Here is a 19,626-nt window from a genome sequence, read left to right on the forward strand (position 1 = left end):
CTCTCTGCTGAGGCGAACTGAGTCCTTGCGATGGCCAAGAGATTCAATGCCCTGCAAAATCATATCAGAAATGGAGTGGTTAGGCAGGTTGAAGTGATGACCAACAGGGGTGTCTAGTTTCTTGGTGTTGACCGTTGACCGGTGGGCATAGAAACAAAAAAATGGATACGGATGGGCCCACCTTTAAATAATCTGAAACAGTTTTGTATAATGCAATTAGGTTTTAACGTTGTCAGCGATCAGCGAACAACAAAATCTAGACCCGAAGCCAAACCAGTTATAAGACCGAAGTTTCACATCTTCTTTTCTGTGACGTGAGCTAGCAATGGAAACTGTTGGTTGGGTACCATACAGCATACTTTATGTCTTTGGATTTCCGTAATAGAATGGTGCCTTGTATTCTTTCTCTCTTGTGTTTGTTGCTTTTTATTGTAATTTAGTGTTCAAATATTTGTGACTCGAATTGACTCGAGCTAAATACTTGACTCGACTCGACTCGACTCGACCACACTCTGTGACTCGACTCGACTCGACTCGACCTTGTTGACCTAATGACTCGACTCGACTCGAGTCACTTCTTTAAAATGACTCGACTCGACTCGAGTCACAAAAATCAGTGACTCGTTACAACTCTGCTACATGCTACGATTGCGCACTTTTTAGGCATCATATCAGCATATCCGACACTCAAGGGACAAAATCACATCCGTCCACGAAAGGTTTGTTGAAGTGTTTTACTTAGTTTTATTACAGAAAAAGCAGGGTGTTAAGCAGTGCATGCCGAAGCAGAAGTTTCGATGTTCACACGGGCATGATGTACAAACAAACAAGCAATGCAGTTCACTTCAATGAGTTCATGCACAAACCTGTTATGTGGTGGCAGTGCGACTGCGAGTGAACGATTAGTTAGTGAAATAGGCCTAGTCAAAGTTTAAATTGTTTTGTCTATATTATTTTTTCCCAAACTCAACTGATCCTCATTACTGTATAAGGCCTAATGCATTAGAATGTAAGAAATATAATTTGGAAATAATTTTAAAAAAAAGGTTTCGAAATAATGTATGATGTATACCCAGCTAACTACAGACCGGTGTCTTTAACATGTGTTTTCTGCAAACTACTTGAGCATATAATTGATAGTAGTCTCATGAAACATCTTTCTGAGTAGAACATCCTTGCAGACAACCAGCATGCCTTCAGAAAATCTAGATCTTGTGAATCACAACTTATTCTGACAACCCACGACCTTGCAAAAAACTTGGACCAAGGACATATGACAGATCATGGAGCTATAAAAAGTATGGCAGTTTTAGATTTCTCCAAGGATTTTGATGTCATGCCACACCATCGCTTGCTCGTAAAACTGGACTACTATGGAATTCGTTCTGACACCAAAAAATGGATCAACTCCTTCCTCACCAAAAGGTTCCAACGAGTTGTCGTAAATGGTAAAAAATCTAACTGGGTCCCCGTCCTTAGTGGTGCTCCGCAAGGGACAGTTCTTGGACCTCATCTCTTCCTCCTTCACATCAACGATATTCATCACAAAGTCTCCAGTACCACCCGTTTATTTGCCGATGATTGTCTAGTGTACAGATCCATCCAGACACCAGATGACGTCCTCATGCTTCAAAAAGACCTGGATCCCATGGTAAACTGGGCCGAGACTTAGGGGATGAGATTTAATCCCAGGAAATGTACAACTATGCGCATCACTAGAAATAGATCACTAGGAAGTACATCTTACAACATGATGGGTGTACAGTTTAAACAGACCAGTGTCAGTATTTGGGTATATTCCTCCAAAAAGACCTCCGATGGAACAAGCAAGTCCAGCATGCATCTGCCAGGGCCACAAATATCCTGAATTTCATCAGAAGAAATTTTCATCATGCCTCATCCTCCATCAAAAAGAGGTTGTATTTTACCCTTGTTCGACCGCATCTTGACTACGTTACGGCAGCATGGGACCCTCACACTTCCAAGAACATCAAAGAACTAGAAAAAGTCCAGAAGAGAGCCGCAAGGTTCGTTTCAAATAGACGTGACACTAGCATCTCTGCTATCATGCAGGATCTGGATTGGACAACTTTGGAAGAAAGAAGAAAACAGCACCGCATCTTTTGTTTCTTTAAAATCCTGAATGGGCTAATGGACATCGACCATACCAAATACATCACCCCAAAAACTGGAAGATCACGAAGAGGACACAACAGACAGTTCCAACTCAACCAGGCCAGGATCGACCGACACATAGGCCTATGCATCTTCATTTTTTCTAACAACACTTAAAAATTGGAATGACCTCCCGGACTCGACGGTGGCGCTTAACAAACCAGACTCCTTCAAGAATGCACTTAGTGACAAAATCTAATCCTGACCACTCTCACTACACCACACCTCTAGTTTAAATTCCCTAGATGGAATATTTCGGAGCACCACCAACCAAGTACCAAGTACATATTTAGCAGCCTGTATGTGAATTGTGGACAGAACTTTAAAACAGTGTTTGTGTTTAAAACCCCGTAACTTGAAAAGTACATGAGTCATTTGGGAAAAAATTCCGTACTGGATCACCACTTTTGCAATTAATTTTCAAGCGCCAAAAGTTGCATCCTTTATGGTTATTTCCTCCACTTTCCCTCCTCTATTCTCACCCTCACCTTTCCTTTATTCTTCCTATTTATTAATCAGTCACTTACTTCATCGAGATTCGAAGCTCGGACTCTTGCTTGAAACACGAGACTTTTAACCGCTAGGCCGTGCACGATCGCTGTTGCAATGATCAATCTTTGGACGTATTTGAAGTATCCATTGAAATAAACTAAATATTCATGAGAAAATAAATATTCATAAATGACGTATTGCACTATCATTGGCCGGCTCATGCATTGTCATGGTTGTCGATGTCATGCGTATAACTTACCGCTGTCTTCCAGACACTTCAATCAGTTTTGACCGGCTGCTTCAACTTAGTTCTGCACGACGTGTCCATCCAAAATGTGCTCTAACAACGCATTTTTCCTAATTTTTGTTCGCATTGCCAAGGCTTCCTGTATTCCTCTTGGGTGAAATCACAAGGTGAGGTGAAAATTGATGTGTTTGGCGGCAGGTAAAGTGGTGATCCTGTATGGAATTTTTTCCGTGATGGGAATGATATTTGCACTAAAACTTAAAAGAAAGCTTATTAACTAGGCTTTCATATCCTAGATTTTAAAAGTACTACGTGCGGAACTTCATTACAAAACTGGTCCTGCTATTTGGGTTTCCCTTTTTTGACTCACCCTGTACATGTGACATAGCACGGTAATGGGCTAGGGCCAGGTAAACTATATTAATTGGAATGTTTAAAACTCACAAGAAGTTGAGTTTTTTGTGACATTTGGGAAAAACTGTTAGTCCATTTGCACAGGCATGCAATGCTTGAAAAACAAGTGCAGCGCAAGATTTGTCAGCAACAAATGCCTCATGGTTTCCAACCAATAAAATTTGCCAAAAACATAGTTTGTACATTAAAAGTTCATACTGATGTTTTCAGGGCATGTTAGGTCAGTTTGTTAAATGTTGAATGTAGTTGATGTTTCCTACCTCCATGATTTAACCATGGAGCCATTTTTAGACAGCAGACTGTTTACATACATTAGGGCTGGCCTACATGTATGTGTCTAAAGCTCCCTTGGTAGAATAATTAATAGTAATACCAGTATGGCACGCACAGCCTGGTATTTGACAGATTGAAATCTCACTTCAGTCAATGTTCTTTCTTTCTTTATCAATCTAAAGATTGAATGCTGCGGTCAAACTATTAGCACAAACACAAGTTGTGCCCTATTGCACATTCTAATCATCTAATGTACATTAAATCATGGAAGAAAGGGTCCATTACACAGTGTTGAGTGGAAACACATGTATTGACATTGCCGTGTTGTTGTTTGTTACTATAGTGATACAAAGGTCAATTCATTTAACAATCGTATTCCCTTCATTGTATAAAAAGACTGCATGCCAAAGTTTCTTTTCAATTCATTGGCATGATTGATAACTGAAATGTATGGCCTTCTATTAAAGGATGATTCAAGTTTCTGAAGAGCCATAGCGACAAGATAATGGACATGAAAGTAGAATCTACCAGAAGTAAAAGGCAAGTATGAAAGCAACAACAAATCTAACTATTTAATTGAATGATCATGCTTAGGATTCCCTCCTTAGTTTTTCTCCCCTGTTTTTTTTTTAATTTGGAAGTTGGACTTGTTGGGGTGTTGGGGTGTTTGTTTGTTTGTTTGTTTAAAACTTCTCCCAGAAAAAAAGCAACAAAGGTTTTTTGAAATTTGGAACTTACCTTTAAACTCATAACAATTTAAGTAAGATTTGAGGCTTTGCATGGTGGAGATGAATGAAAGGTTTGTGGAAACACCATGCAGGAATAAATTTCTCAAACTAAAGAGAATGGTTCTAAAAAGAACCAGAGGTATTTAAGCTTGACGTCCGGTCAGTATGCTCTGACCGCCTTCATAACAATTGGATTGACAAAACCCTTCCCTCACCCTGCTTTCATAGGAAAATGTAGTGAACTTAAAGTAAAGGCCACAAACCATTTTTTTATTAAAAATGGGGATTCTAAACATTTTCATTGATTTATTTGATAATGGTATGTATATATGTGAAAGTCCATCACACATATTTTGTGATTAATTGAATGAGAGAATAAATGTGTGCTTAGCCAGTTTTAAATATATCTTTTGGTAAAAAGTCCAAAAAAATCAAAATTATAAATTTCCAATGATTCTCTCTATACAAAATGTAGATTTAGATTGATGTAAATTTTCCTTAAAAGTTGCAAAGCCTGATTTCATCATATCATGTTCTCCAGCTTGCATGAAGGACCATCAATCAAACTTTCTTTCTATAAGTTTCACAAAGATCAGTGCCGTCGTTTTGAAATGAGAAGCATTGTTTTGAAATACATATGCCCAGGGACAACTGTATTCATAACTTTTGGTATTTTTCATGATATCCACACCGTCTCGACTGTATCAATCAAGCAATGCATGCACGTTTAAAGTGTCTTTAGATTTAAAGTGGTTCCTATCCATTACGCTGTGCAGTAAACAATTGCATAAAAGCCTCCTTCACGAGTTGTTAATTAACAAATATAATCCTTTTTGCCGGCTCCCATTGGTCGATATCAAGACCCACGCCATGTCATGCTGAGTGACGCTAATGAGTATGCTAATGTGCCCGTCATCATTGTGTGCCGGGCTGAAATCAGTCAGCCGTAGGCGCTTTGCTAACCAATGCACATGGTTGGGTCGGCAAACAATTGTTTTGATCGTCTTCAAAATTTTCCTTATAGATGGTTCAAAGTGATCACTAGCGTCCGCAACAACAGATTAAGCTGAAATTCGGAATATACTTATATGATATAAGTGTTCAACTACTCCTGAAATATCAACTTCGGTAAATCCCTAGAAATTGGGATAAATTCATACATTTGGGGAAGTTTTCGAACGATTTCTTCCAGACTTAAAGGTCAGCTTTGACAGTAACCAGTATTGATGTTTCGGCATCGATGACGGCTTTTTTTTTTCACTGACATGAAGTTTAGAATTTCTTCTTCAGTAATGTAGTAACATTTCAATCATACCGAGCATATTTTCTGAGAAACACAACTTTCAAAAGGCCATTTCTTGGGGGTTCACGAATTTCGATGCTCTGTTACAGCGTCTTAGTACGTAATCAGATTAGTTTTCCCTTGACAACGACCGCCGCCTTGCCATAGCAACCATATGGCTGTATAATCGAAACAAGAACTTACCCTGGACTGCCACCCTCCCCCCTCCATCCATGAAAAAACTCTGGCATATTCACGCATGTACCCGGTATATCACAATGATTATTGTTTGCCGGTTGTTGTCTTGTTCCTTTCTGTGTATTTATCAGGAATTTCATTTCTACACAGGTGGAAAGTGCTATAGAAGAACTTCATCCCTACTAAGTGATAATCTAAATTCTAATCTTGGAGACAATTAACCTTCTGATAACCATTACATGTAGACCTGTCTCATTGGCATGATTGGGGATGAAATTCTTCTACAGCACTTACCACCTGTGTAAAAATGAAATTCCTGATATATTTCAGTGTTTGCTTTCATTGTGTTTAGGAGAGGAAGCAGTTTGCAAAACAGTCCCTGTGATATTGACCAAGCAACAGACTCATCAGATGTATCCCAATCTGGTTCAGGCCTTCTGTCTAGAAGACCCAAACAATCCAGGCATATGGTACGGTATGATAGGACTCTGCCAATCACTCCCTCCATTCATAAATACAGCAAGTCAAGAAAAAGGAGCCTCATGGCTTTGTCACAGTACCAATTTATCATGCACAGCTTGAAAAAAATACAAAATGAGGACAAGTATTAAATATTTGACATGTTTAGTCCAAACCAGATGCTTCTGGGCTAGAGCTTGAAATGGAGAAACAACCAAAAAAGCATGTGGAGTGCTTTTCAGATTTTGTTTGGAAATTGACAAACTCAACATTTAAAAAAAAAGTAATTTTGCCCCAAAGGGGATTGTTTGATTGATTTGAAGATGTGCATCAGCAAGAAATATATTTCTCTCACCTAATTCAACTACAGAGTTGCTGCAATTACTGAGTTTCAGTTAGCAGAATGTTGGCAAGCGAAAGTTATTTTCAAACATTAATCTGTCATTGTAAAGGGACAGATCTGTGTTTTCATATTTGAAATACACTGACTGTATATTGTACAAGTTGCCAAAAGGTGTTTTGACAGAACACAAATGTTCCATAGACTACATGCCTTGAAATATTGTTGACAAAAGTGTTGCATTGATGACATGTACATGTATTTAGTGTTAACCTTTTTGTACTATTTCAGGCATCATCACCAGGCAGAGCCCATCATCAGAGAGCCCATCATCAGAGAGCCCATACAGCACCACAGCATCAAGAGGGTAGACTCAGCTCCAGCAGTTCAAGTTCATCACTTACAATTGACAGTGGAGAGGAAAGTAACCAATCTTCTGGCTCATCTTATCAAGGTCAGAAAACACAACACATTATATAAGTAGGGCTCATGCACAACAGGGGCGGCGGAACCGGGGGGGGGGGGGGGCAGATTTACCAAATTGCCCCTCTGGGGAAGTTAAAGTGCCCTCTCAAGATGAAAACAAAACTGGCCCTATAACTTTAGATAATTGCATTCAGTAACCATTTCCCAAAATGGTATAGAGAGTTTTGATTTGAACGAGGAATATGAAAACCAAGCCCCCAAACCCTAACATAATGAATGCGTAGTTTGCATATTGGCCGGTGTGAAGAACACCCCCTATTTTGGAAGATGGTACCAGCCCCCCCCCCCATTTTTTTTATAGCATTCCTCGTAATTTGGAAATATAGTTCAATCATGTAACAAACTTATTTCCCATTTTGATTGTGATTGACGTTTGAAACTTCTTATTTTAACGCCGAGTACAAAAAACTTTGCGCGCACAACAGCGTTACATGTATGTTTATAGGCCATGCAAGTCGGTACAGACCGGTCCATGCACTCAAGTATCACGGCAACAATCTTCTGCCCTGTGGACTGTATTTAACTCTGTCTCGACGGTAGTATCGCATTGCAGATTTCAAGAAACCATACATGAGTTGGAAACTTATAAAAAAGTGCATTCAACCATCCTAGTTCCATGATTATCGGTCAATGCATTGCGAAGTTGCAATTCTTTTCATATTTCCAATATTTTTTTTCTTTACGAAATAAATTGATATCATTTCAACACCATTCTACACAAGAAACAATCAAATCATCCTGATTTTGGTATTTGTGCATGTAGCAGCAACCGGGTATGACGACCCATTGTTTGATCTATCTTGTCTGTGTATGTATTTTCCGTGTTCAAGAGTTCATTTTGAGATCGCACTACTCGTATTTGGAGTGATACATGCAGCGTGTTTCCTGAAATTTTCGACCGTAAAACGAGGTCTGTTGGCCGCGCACCACACATGCACAGTGCATCACACACTTCGGTGTTTTGGCCAGCTTCCCGTCTTGACTACTAGCGTTGTGCATACCGGTATGATGCGAGCGGCCTGAATTTTCCATTATTTTTTAAGAATTATCAACGTAAATATGTTGACAATAATTAAGGTAGATTTTATTCACTTTTTGTGGCCATTTTGTGTATAGCTTTCGTAGTGCAATGGAAATAGTTCGGGCTAAAACTTCACATATAATTGAATACCTCATTCAATCTGCATAACAAAAATTGGCCAAAGATTTTTTTTTTTTCGACCGACCGACCCTATTTTTGAAAGGCATGTAATCGGAAGCAGAATATTTTCTTTTTTTTTCCGGCCTTAGGCATAAGAGCCTTTCATTAGGCATATTTTGAGAATTAACCTAGAGACAACACTCGTCTTTGCAGTTGTTATGGATATTTCTGAATATTTGTACCACATTTGATATTATATTTAATCTCATTGCTGTGATAATACCAGGTACTCCAGTGTTTTAATTACGATCGTTCAATAATTTGGACCTTAAAGACTTGATATTAAGCAATCTTTACAGAACTATCCTTCAGGCGTAAGAGCCTTTAGCCATTCAATATACATAATTAAATAACCGCGAGATAACACTCGTCTAATACATCTGTTATAGCTGTTTCTGAATTTGTACCACATTTGATATTACTGTGTTGACTGCCAGATACGAAAAACCACAAAAAACATATTTAGCAAAAGTGGAAACGTACACCTGTGCTGTGCAAGACAACTCCTTCAGGCAAGGGGAGCAATGTTTGTTTCTTATAATTACTGTTTGAGACGTAGAACAACTCGTAGCAGAGCTGACATACTGACGAATAAGCGAAAACCCTGTTTCGAGTAATGCGCATTTGAAGTTGGACATTTTTTGGGGCGTCGTATTTCACCCTTAATGTTTTGATAATAACCCTTTTGGTGTATAATCGAAATAAAATAGGAACGTAGTATCCATCAGGTTACTTATTTAATCAGAGAAGATGTGCAATATGTTTTTATTTGAAGGTAAACATATTCGTCAGTTTGTCAAATTACAAAATCTCTAATAGCCGGTTGCTCTTCACACTGTTTGTATGCTATTCGTCAGTTTGTCAGATCGCGCGTGCACTGTATACAGCGCACACGATCCAACAAACTGACGAATAGCATTTGTTGGTACTGTTGCGTTCCCTAATAGCAGTTCATGAAACATTTATTAGAGTCAACAATAATTCAATAAGTTGGAGGGAAACAGAGCTTTGGGGTGACAGTCACACATGTCAATACACTGATTTATTCATCTCTTCACTTTACATAACTTTGTTAGATTTCATCAACCTATAGGTTTCTCTTTTTGGTAGTCTTTGGTAGCGTTATAGAGATAACAGGTTGGCGTCTACAAAGTCTATACATGTACTATGTACTATGGCAAAACCATGTCAACCAATATGAACTGAGTGGGCACCGGCACGGTACGGGTTATCGACGGTCAGACCGAAGCGGGAGCGGTCCGCTACGGTGACCGGGGAGGCAACGGCAACTGGACGGGGCCAGCAAGTGTACCAGGCCACACTACAGTTCGAACCAAAGTGTGCATGTGGCGTATTGGGTATCCAAGGTCAATCGAGGCACTATGCGCCAAGGATAGTGTTTATGACAAGACCGGGCTAGCATAGCTGAACTACGGGGGAATGGCTACGGGGAGCCGGCTGGCCACAGCGGGAGCGGTCCGCTGTGGTGACGGGGATGAACTAGCTCTGGCTGGGCTAGAACACCAGACAACCGCACAACATGTTCAAGCTAAGACTAGCAGTCCAATGGCCATTCGAAACCGCACAGCACCATTGGGACTAGTGTATTACTATTTCACCAGCTTCTACACACTCCGCGAGGGATCTAGGAGAAGGATGCTTCATAATAACACTAGTACTAGTGATTGCACTATTACTTCACCGCGCCTCAACCACCAAGGGAGGCCGATGCTTCGTAGTGACAAGAGTCGCACAACAATCGGTCTGTCAGAGTCGAGTTCGTTGCACATCATACTAGTTACCGCACAACATATAAGTTTGCCGCACAACGTTGGGTTTAGGGTTCGTTCGCTCTACATTGGTTTCGTGGTTCGCCGCACTGCCGAAAGTGAGGAAAACCTCCGGTATTTATAGGCAGTAGAAGTCTCGGGATTAAATAATGCATGAGCACTGATTTAGGAATTAACCAATAGTAATCTTCCATGTCTAAGGGTCACATGACTAGTCACATGATTTACTAAGAGTGCCTAGTGCAAGAGACTAGAAACGTGTGCATTTACATAAGGGTAAACATGGAGAGAGAAGTGTGCAAATACAGAGAGAGATGTGTGCAAATAGTTAGACCAGAGTGCAAAAGTGTTAACACAACATCTTGAGCAACCTTGATGGAGTGAGTGACAAGCTAAAAGGTTACTGTGTCACAGGTTATTGACACCGCAGGATGTCTTACCACGCCCAGCTACGCGACCACGCAAGGGTAACATTCCATTCCCTCGAGCTAAGTACGGGACTGGAAAACTGGACCGAGAACTCCAGTTAGTGTTCATGGGTAACACACGGGGGAGAGAAACGCTCCGTGCCGCTGAGCAGTCTCTCGGAGAACGCCAAAGCACGCATGCAATGGGGAAAGGAACTTAGCTCGCTGGGGCGAAGGGAGGTGTGGTCAGTCGCGCACATGTACATCGCTACATGAATAATGCATACAGTAGCGCGCGTGGTATTGCATCATGCGCTGTGCTTGGTAAGAGACCCTGGGAATAAAAGTGCAAGTTGGCAATTTACGATAATTAGGTAAAATAAGGGAACAACAAAAGACAACAATAAGATTGTGTACTTCATGGACAGAGTGATCCAGAGGGCGCTAGATTTCCATAATCAAGCATTCTGGGTTCGTAACAGTACTTTGAATGCACACCTTACATTAGCTGGTTACCAGCGAAATTCCGTATTCGTCACTATGTCAAATTACGGATTTGTTATTATGATTGATTCGCTACAGGCGGGGCTCCGAATCTCAAAATCCAGGCAAGAATTAAGAATTTTGGCATACATGTAAATACTTGAGAGAGCAACCTTTAAAAACCACAAAAATAACAAAATCTCAAAAGTGCCAAAATGGTCGATTCGCTGGTATGTCAGCTCTGCGACGAACTTTGACTATACAACAAAACTTGACAATTGCCGGTGTTAAAAATTCTGTGTTGTCGTTGCTGCTCGTAAGCGTTAACTGATCTAGCTTCAATCCAAGCGTGTACACGTGCATGTGCCAAAGGATCTGGATCTTTTTTCATTGTACACTGAAATTATGCGCCATATCAGGTAGTGAAGTTTCTGTACCTGGGCAGCCTGGTAACATGGAATGGATTGGGATAGCAAAGATAGCCTACAGGAGAATGGAAAATGCTCTGGCATGACGGAATGTTATGATGACAACACAACTGCGGCTGCTTAAATGCTACATAGGGTCAGTGCTGCTCTATGGATACAAAGCGTTGACTGTCAGTAGAGTGATGCAAGCATGACTGGAGATTGCTGAAATGTGGTTTTTGAGAAAAACGCTGCAAATTTTTTTGGTGGAGAAAGTCTGAAATGAGACAATTTGGAACGTGCCGAGACAACCCGGAAGCTTATGGAGACACAGCAAGTGTGCTTTTTGGGTTATGTGCAAAGAAAATGTCAAGTGGAACACCTGGCCTTGATGGGAAAAATCGCAGGAAAGTGAGCATGGGGACGACAGCGTTGCACACTTCCGACCTGGATGACATGAGCTACCGGTGTTAATATGCTGGATGTCATTAAGAGATGTGTGAACTGAGAAAAGGGTCTGGTCGTCCCCAACACTAGAATCTGACATGGCATTCAGATGGATTGATTGATTGATATCCACTTCAACAAAAGTCGATTATAAACTCGGGGCTTTCACTTTCCAATAAGGAGGTGTATCAGTCACAATGAAGACAAACTTTGCAGTGGACGGTAAAACATCTTGCCTGTTCATCGATCTTCAGATATAGATTGTCAGTAAATTTCAAAAACTATTTTTAGTAAAAAAGGAAGTAAAAAAAGATTCCATTGCGTGCTGCTTCTCTGTTGCTGCTCATCAGTTATTAGACAAGTGTATTTTCTTTACTATGATTTTTTTGCTTGCTAATTGAATATTACTCTTTTTTCCCCATCCAGGGAAACGCCCCAGCACTGGAACCTATTCCTGTCATATTTCTTGCCGAGTATCTCCAGACAAGCCAGGCCATTTTGAGTATCTCCGACCCTACTCTGTCTTCCGTTCCCCACTGAAGCGATCTAGGAGTGTTCCTATAAGTTTCAGTGAAAGTTACCGTTTGCAGCACCCCGACTTGAGTAAAGGCCAGAAGACCTATTTGTGGCACACTGCAGCAGTATACAGTATGACCAACATGAAGGCATTACAGGAGAGGCGCTATAAGCAGTTATTACAACACCAAGTAGATATTGGTAAGAAAGTTAAACAGTGATTAGGATGTAACTAATGTCAGGATGGATTATTGTTCCTCATAAATGTAAGGAGCCAAAAGATCTTCTTGGCCAATACTCCATCACATCATAGAAGTACAAGTACACATGGCAAGCTACACAGTATCCAAATTGAAATTCCCAAAGTGTTAACCTCAGGTCAACCAGGCATTCAAAAGTTTTATAGCGCACAGACATTTCCAGAACGGCAGAAAGCCAGAAATGTTTCTAGATTTGTTTTTCTTTTTTTCCCACCGCGGATGTGAAACACGCTGCGGGCTTTAGCTGCTAATGTTGGTTGGTGGGTGGGTTGGTTGCAGGGGCGTAAATCCCAGGGGGGGGGGGGGGGTATATATCCCCCACTTTTTGACCGGGGGATGGGATATTAAATCATCCCCCCCCCCCCCCCCACTTGTTTGTGATGAGAAAAATAAATGCGTATTTTGAGGTATTTTCTGAACGTCCTAACAACTGAAAGGTATTCAATCGGACGAAAAAGTTGAGAAACATCCCCCCCCCCCACTTGCAGGCACAGATTTATGCCACTGGTTGGTTGGTTGGTGAACACTTTACTCGGCCATATATTGTATTCATGCAGCTCGAGTGTTACAGCTTTGCATTCGAAGACCGGTTTTGCAAACACTGATGCACATGCGCCTAATTTGAATATTTTTGCATATTAGATCATTTGTTTTCTGTACTCTCACGGTATTGGTACGGGTGCATGCACCGATGGTGCCGTAAGCCGTCTTCACACATTACCTGGCCGCCGTGGATTGTACCACTTGATACTTGTTTGTTTTTTGTTTTGGAAGGGGGCTATTTACATTTTTAAGAGGTTACAAAATAAAGGCAACATGGTATATTTTGGCCCTTACATGTTAACTACATTTTGTAATATTGACTTTCTATCTGATATTGACTGCATTATCTTTCAATTAGCCAATCATTTATCCAGAATGCTTCATATATAATTGCATTCTTCTTGTAGAGGTTAATTAAATACCAATTTTTTTCATTCCTGTTGTCAACATCGAATAGTTTATGCATCAGTTGCAAACCACAGACAATACATCCTGCAGTTTGTCCTTGAGGGGAGTGGCTTGTGCCTTGTGCCAACAGAAATTATTTATCGTACCACATTACCAATATACATGTGATCAGTCAAAGCTTTACATGTATTTAATTTGTATGGTTACATCTCATCCTTTCAATTACTTTGCAGGTTTTCATACTCAAGAAGAATGTGATCGATACCTTAATTACCTGCTTGGCTCACGTAAACACCAGTACATGGCTGACCCAAGGGTATGGAGGGAACCACCCAAAATACCTGTACGGCCCAAATATTTTCATCATCCCCCACCGTCCAAGAGCCAGTCACCTCGAGACTACCGCTTCTTCCCTAGAGGATATGAAGGGTCTACAAAAGATGTAAGTGATGATGACAAAGACAAGACAGAAGACACTGAGAAGTATGAATATCAAGCCAAGGACAAAGGTCAAGCTGACAATTTGAATCAGGGCAAGGACAGACCAACTGATGAGGAAAGAAGCCATACAGATGAGGCAGGTCAACTTGATGGTACAGAGAAAGCCGTTGATGAGAACAAGAAAGATGACATGCACCGTGAAGGTCAAGATTCACATTCAGTTTCAGATGATGAGCAAAGTCTGTCTGAATCCATGCAAGGGGTGTCTCTGTTCTATGATCCGAAACGGAAGACCACAGTTACACGGGGACAGAAAGCGAATCAGGAGGAGTCAGGAAAAGAGAATGCTAACTTGGAGGGCAGTCAGAAATCCCTAAAGATAAGTCATCAAAATTGTTTCTGGGGATCTCTCTGATGTCACCTGTGGCATGTTGACATTTCAGGTGCAAGTGACACTCTTGAGGCATGTGCATAAGTGTATTAAAATAGGAGGATTCAGGAGATTTAGGCTCCATAACATTACAGTTGCATACTCTGGATTTCTTCTGCCATGTGTGTGGTTACTAAAAGTAAAAAAAAAAAAAGTTTGTCATCCATACCCATGCAATGCAAATGTCCAAGATGTTTACTCACCTAACTTTGACCTGGTAACCCCAGAAGTAAAGGTCATGGTACTTCTTTTACCCAACAAGGAATGGTATATCAGATTACAGAGTGTAAACAGAACACAGCGGGAACTTTTTTTCACAGGTTTTAATTGAAAGATGATCTTGAATGAACTAAAATCATATGTAACTTGATACCCGATGTTGTCATCTTGATGTCACAGTAATAACTAATATGAACACCTCACGATCAAAGGTTGAAGAAAATTATTGTATGGAGGGGAAACAAGAGAGAAAAAAAAGAAAAAATTGTACAGAAACAAAGGGTGATCGGAGATCCGCTTGATCAGCCAGGAGTGGCCCTTTATTTTGTATACCTTCTTGGCAAAACAGCTGCCAGTCATTAATATATAAAATGACTACTAATGCTGTACCGTTTTAACTGTTTGATAAGTATAAACAGTTTTTAAACTGAAACTTGAACTTGCCCCATATATACTATTAAGTGAGCCTCGTCTGTTTCACCATGGGATTGATCACCTAGAGTTTAAATGTCTTGCACTGATGAGGAGGAGGATAGATGACGCTAATTACCCATCCACTCATTAATTAATTGGATACTTCAGCCAGTGTCTCTGGTAGGCCCATTGCGTAAGCATCATCAAACCATTTGGTTAAGAGCTGACTGACACTGATTAGCTAATAAGGGCTGACTGTGCAAAGGAATGCAAACAGAGTTTATTACAAAATGTATTACCTTATAATAGAGCCAGATCGAGTACAGGCATTCTCAGCAGCCACAATGCAGACTTTTGTCCCAAGCTAACTTCTAAACACAGCTAGACTAGGTCAGAGTTTTGGCCCAGTCATATCAACACGAAGCATTCTTTCATACTGTTCACTGCTCACAGAGTAGAACATCGTTTACAAGAAATTCTTTGAAATAGGCAGCCGTTTTCCAAGCAGCCCGGCATCTCCAAGAACGGTTCATGCAGCTATACATTCTTTTGCACTGACATGCATGGGCGTCGCCAGGATTTTTTCTAGAGGGGGGCAAATTTTTTTTTTTGCCAAAAAATGCTTGTATTTCTCAACACATTCTCGATTTATCAGTTTTAGAGGGGGGCAGGGACATTTTGCCCCTCCCCCCAACTCATTAAATTTACACCACTTTGTCTTCGCGCCTCTTTTTCTTTTCTTTTTTTTCTTTTTTTTTTCTTCCTTTTTGTTTGTTTGGTTTTTTTTGCTTTTCCAGGGGGGGGGGGGGGGCAAGTGCCCCCCCTTGCCCCCCCCTCGCGACGCCCATGCTGACATGCATTTCTACATAATGCTAGGTTCACACATTCCTGAATTAATACTCGATCTATCCCGAATAAAAATTCTTGATGGGATCGGGAGAAATTACCCCCCATTCGTTGTTTGTAAGAAGAACTTAAGAATGAAACAGAAATAATCAAAAGCTAGGTGGGAATTGGAAGCCAAATCATTGCGATTAGTACAGAATAAAACCCAATTGTAGCGATTTTGTCAAGAATAATATATGAATCAGTGCTGTAGTACTCGTACTCGGTACTCGTACTTGAGTACTTTTTTGTCAAAGTACTCGTAATTGAAATGATGTACAGTACTCATACTCGGGCAGCAAAATACTCGTACTCGACATATCGAAATATTCGAATAGCAGTACCTTATTTTATCGATACTTTCAGTTTGAAATGGTTGATTGGCTTGTGGAGAAATCAAAGTTTCCTGATTTTCCTCTGTGCACGTCTGGACAAACACATTTAACAGCCAGCCGTGAGGTCTGTTTATTGGTCTGACTGGCCTGGGCCAATAATACACCATGAACCATTTGCTGTATGGCCGTATTAGGAAAAAGAAGTACCCATACTCATGCTCGGAAGTACAAATACTTGTACTCGTACTCGGAAGTCCAAGTACTCGTACTCGGAGACCTGTACTTGTAATCGGAGGTACAAGTATTCGTACTCGTACTCGGCAACCTAAGTACAGTGTACTCGACAGTACTTGGTACTCGGCAAAAAAGTACTTGAATACAACACTGATATGAATTATTCCAGAATCATCCAGAATGACCCAGAATTATACTAATTTCATTACAAATTGATCAGAACATGCGGGAATCATCCAGAATGAGGCCTAATCCAGGCGATCCCGTTATTTAAACCAATCCCGACAACCTGACTAGACAAGCGATCATCGTCAATCAGTTCCAGTTTGCCAAACAGCGTAGATCTTCACATCATTCAGGGACTATTCTGGATCAATTCATATTAAATTGTGCTTGATTCTTGCTATTTTTAATAAAATCTTCGGAAAAACTGGATAACTCAGCATTATTTGTGATTCATTCTTATTTATTCTTAACAAAATCTTAGTGTTTTGGTAGTTATTCTTATACTATTCGTCTATTCTTGGTACATTCGTAATGATTCGGCATTATTCTGGACTGTTACCACCAAGAATAACTGTAGAAAACTTGTAAGAATCAATGCTGTAAGAATATCTAGAATTAGTTATGAATACAAGAAGAAACCAAGAATTCAAATTCTGACAATTTTGAACATGTCAAAAATTGTTGGGGCGCTTTCCGATCTTTCACTGAACTAACAGAATCATTCCTGAGGCATCCAAGAACTATTCCCTGATTTACTCAAGAATTGTTATTCGCGGCGGTTCGGCTTAAAAAATGGGGATGTGTGAACCTAGTATTACCATTGAGTCAACCGCTGAAACATCTATGTGGCAGCTGACATCTCAAATCAATATAATTATTACAATAGTGCCTTTTATGAATACTTATAATTCACTTTCTCTGCACAGCCATATTCTACTTTTGTATATTATTCTGCAATGCTGAAATACACTGGTATGTGTTGCCTCAGGAAGCATACATGTAACTGAAAGCGTCTTCATAAAACATTTCAAAATGTTTTACATTTTTTGGGCACTGTTTATATGCAGTCTAACTTTGTTATATTGTGGTCTTTTGGAAGATCCTGCAGCATTTGCGGATGGTTCATTGCACAAATGCACCCGTGCACATAATTCATTAAATGAAGCTTTCACTTCAGGAAATAAAAACAATTCAAGGAGACTAGGTTTTGATTTGTGTTGAACAATAAAGATTGACAACAATATTTGTTGATCTCAGCCAGAAAAAAAAAAGGAGTGTTAAAATCTAGACTAGAATTCTGTTTTATGCCATTTAAATAAGCTGTTAATAGTTGTATATTTTTGTAAACATTTGGTGGATGAGAATATTTGTTACCTAACTATTTTTTGGCAAACTAAAATGTGACCCGCTCTGCAAAAATGAGTCTGATGTCGCATAGCTTGAATTCCAGCTTTCACCACTTTTAAATGGAAACAGTGAAAATTTTTCTCAAAATTTTGATTTTTTGTTTTTGTTTTATTTTGGTTGTTTGATAGTTTTAGTTCAGATATCTTACACAGAAATTTAAATATTGTAAGAAAAAGACTAACAAATTCATGATTTTTGGTGCTTTTCTTGGTTAGTTACAGTGTATTTGTAATTTTTAAACCCTTTTTTCTTCATTGAGACATTTCTTGCTTTGCAAAAACTTGACAGAATTAAAAAAGGCACAAGAGTGCAACCAAACGCCCTAGAGAGGCCCATGATATACCAAATGAAAGCTTATTTCATTCCCATTTTATTAATGTAGTTAACTCAAAATGTCAGTTTTGCCACAACAGACTCATTTTTGTGGAGCGGGTCACAAATAAGAAACATACATGTACAACATATTTTTGTAATTGTATTTTTACTAACAAATGATGGATTTTAGACAAATTAAAGTTTGCATTAGAACTTGCAAAGAGCTGTTTGGAGGGACACCTTGTATTCTTAGATTATTCAATTAAATTTACAAGATTTAATTTTCCAACTGATTTTTTTTTAATTCTTCACAAGCTGTTTTGATGTAATGGCATGATTAGCTTATTTTTTCATTTTGTTTGTTAAAAGAATTCTTGAATTTGAAATAGTTGTTTTGTTTTGTAATTTGGTGTTTTTATTGAAGCTTAAAATTGGGATTCAGTCACCATGGTCATAATAGTGAAGTTTCTGTTGCGTGTAAAAAAATAAATAAAATAGTCTTACAATCTGGAGGGTTTATATTAAATATACTTTAAATAATTATTTAAAATGCCTGATTTGTTGTGCATTTTCTGAAAAAAATTTACTCCCAACAACATAGTGAACCAGTCCAAAAAAACCCCAAGATTTTAGACACGTCGTTATTCAAGGCCTCCAAAAGTGATGTCAAATATTTGGAACATAACTACATGTCTATATAGCCTTGTCTTCATTAGTTCACACAGATACATAACTAACTCTGTACTGGGCCAAACCCTTCACAGTACACATAAGTTAGTCCCAGGGGTTTGAAATCTCAGCTTTAAAGATGATTTTAGTGCTTCAAAGCTCACTTTTTTTTTTTTTTTTACCTTTTTCAGGTGTTTTCAGCTATTTGTATCAGTGGTCACTCACACCCCGGTAGTCTCAGGGGAGAAAATCCAGGGGGAATGGGGGTATATATCACCACACACTTTTGATTAACCTGCCACATTTTCCAAAAATCTTGAACACCAATTGACCAGGACAGTGCTGCAAATTCGAAAAAAAGGGGGGGTAGTCCGATATCACCGTTGTCCACGGAGCCCTATCTCCAGTCCAACGTAGATATATCTAAGAATGCAAATTTATGCGACCCAACGCGCCAGCCAAACAGAGTTGACTTTACTAAATTGCGACGTAATATTCCCAAATCTGGCCTAAGATTGTGATTTGTCGATTCATATGCAGTGTTTTTGAATAACACAGCCGGGCGCGAATAGATCTACAAAACCTAGACACATCCGTGACTGGCCAGCTCTATTATTGCTTGGCATATCACATAACATATCGTTACAGAGTGCATGACCGCAGACTGTTTTGCTCAATTCACAGCGTAAAAAAAAAAGAATAGATGCCGTGTCTA

At 39.6% G+C, this 19,626-nt stretch overlaps 1 protein-coding gene across 4 annotated transcripts; it reads left to right on the forward strand.

Annotated features, from left to right (window-relative positions):
• The first annotated feature begins 635 nt into the window (after positions 1-635).
• Positions 636-15,085, forward strand: LOC119726963. 4 transcript variants are annotated; one of them, XM_038198810.1, is made up of 6 exons: positions 636-719; positions 4,069-4,141; positions 6,162-6,279; positions 6,900-7,062; positions 12,256-12,546; positions 13,790-15,085. In XM_038198810.1, the coding sequence occupies exons 2-6, from the start codon at positions 4,107-4,109 to the stop codon at positions 14,410-14,412; spliced, it is 1,230 nt and encodes a 409-aa protein (XP_038054738.1). In that variant the 5' UTR covers positions 636-719; positions 4,069-4,106; the 3' UTR covers positions 14,413-15,085. The 4 variants fall into 4 exon arrangements, with proteins under 4 accessions (XP_038054738.1, XP_038054740.1, XP_038054741.1 ...); XM_038198812.1 differs by lacking the exon at positions 636-719 and adding an exon at positions 819-905; XM_038198813.1 differs by lacking the exon at positions 636-719 and adding an exon at positions 989-1,009.
• The last annotated feature ends 4,541 nt before the right edge of the window (positions 15,086-19,626 follow it).

Source organism: Patiria miniata, unplaced genomic scaffold (assembly GCF_015706575.1).
Source record: "Patiria miniata isolate m_02_andy unplaced genomic scaffold, ASM1570657v1 HiC_scaffold_2, whole genome shotgun sequence".
Taxonomy (NCBI): Eukaryota; Metazoa; Echinodermata; class Asteroidea; order Valvatida; family Asterinidae; genus Patiria; species Patiria miniata.

Excerpts from the sequence above, each read along its gene's own strand:
- LOC119726963 (XM_038198810.1), top strand. The coding sequence starts at position 4,107 with ATGGACATGAAAGTAGAATCTACCAGAAGTAAAAG. Across the intron at positions 4,142-6,161 it reads GAATCTACCAGAAGTAAAAG|GAGAGGAAGCAGTTTGCAAA; the intron begins GCAAGTATGAAA and ends CATTGTGTTTAG. Across the intron at positions 6,280-6,899 it reads CCAAACAATCCAGGCATATG|GCATCATCACCAGGCAGAGC; the intron begins GTACGGTATGAT and ends GTACTATTTCAG.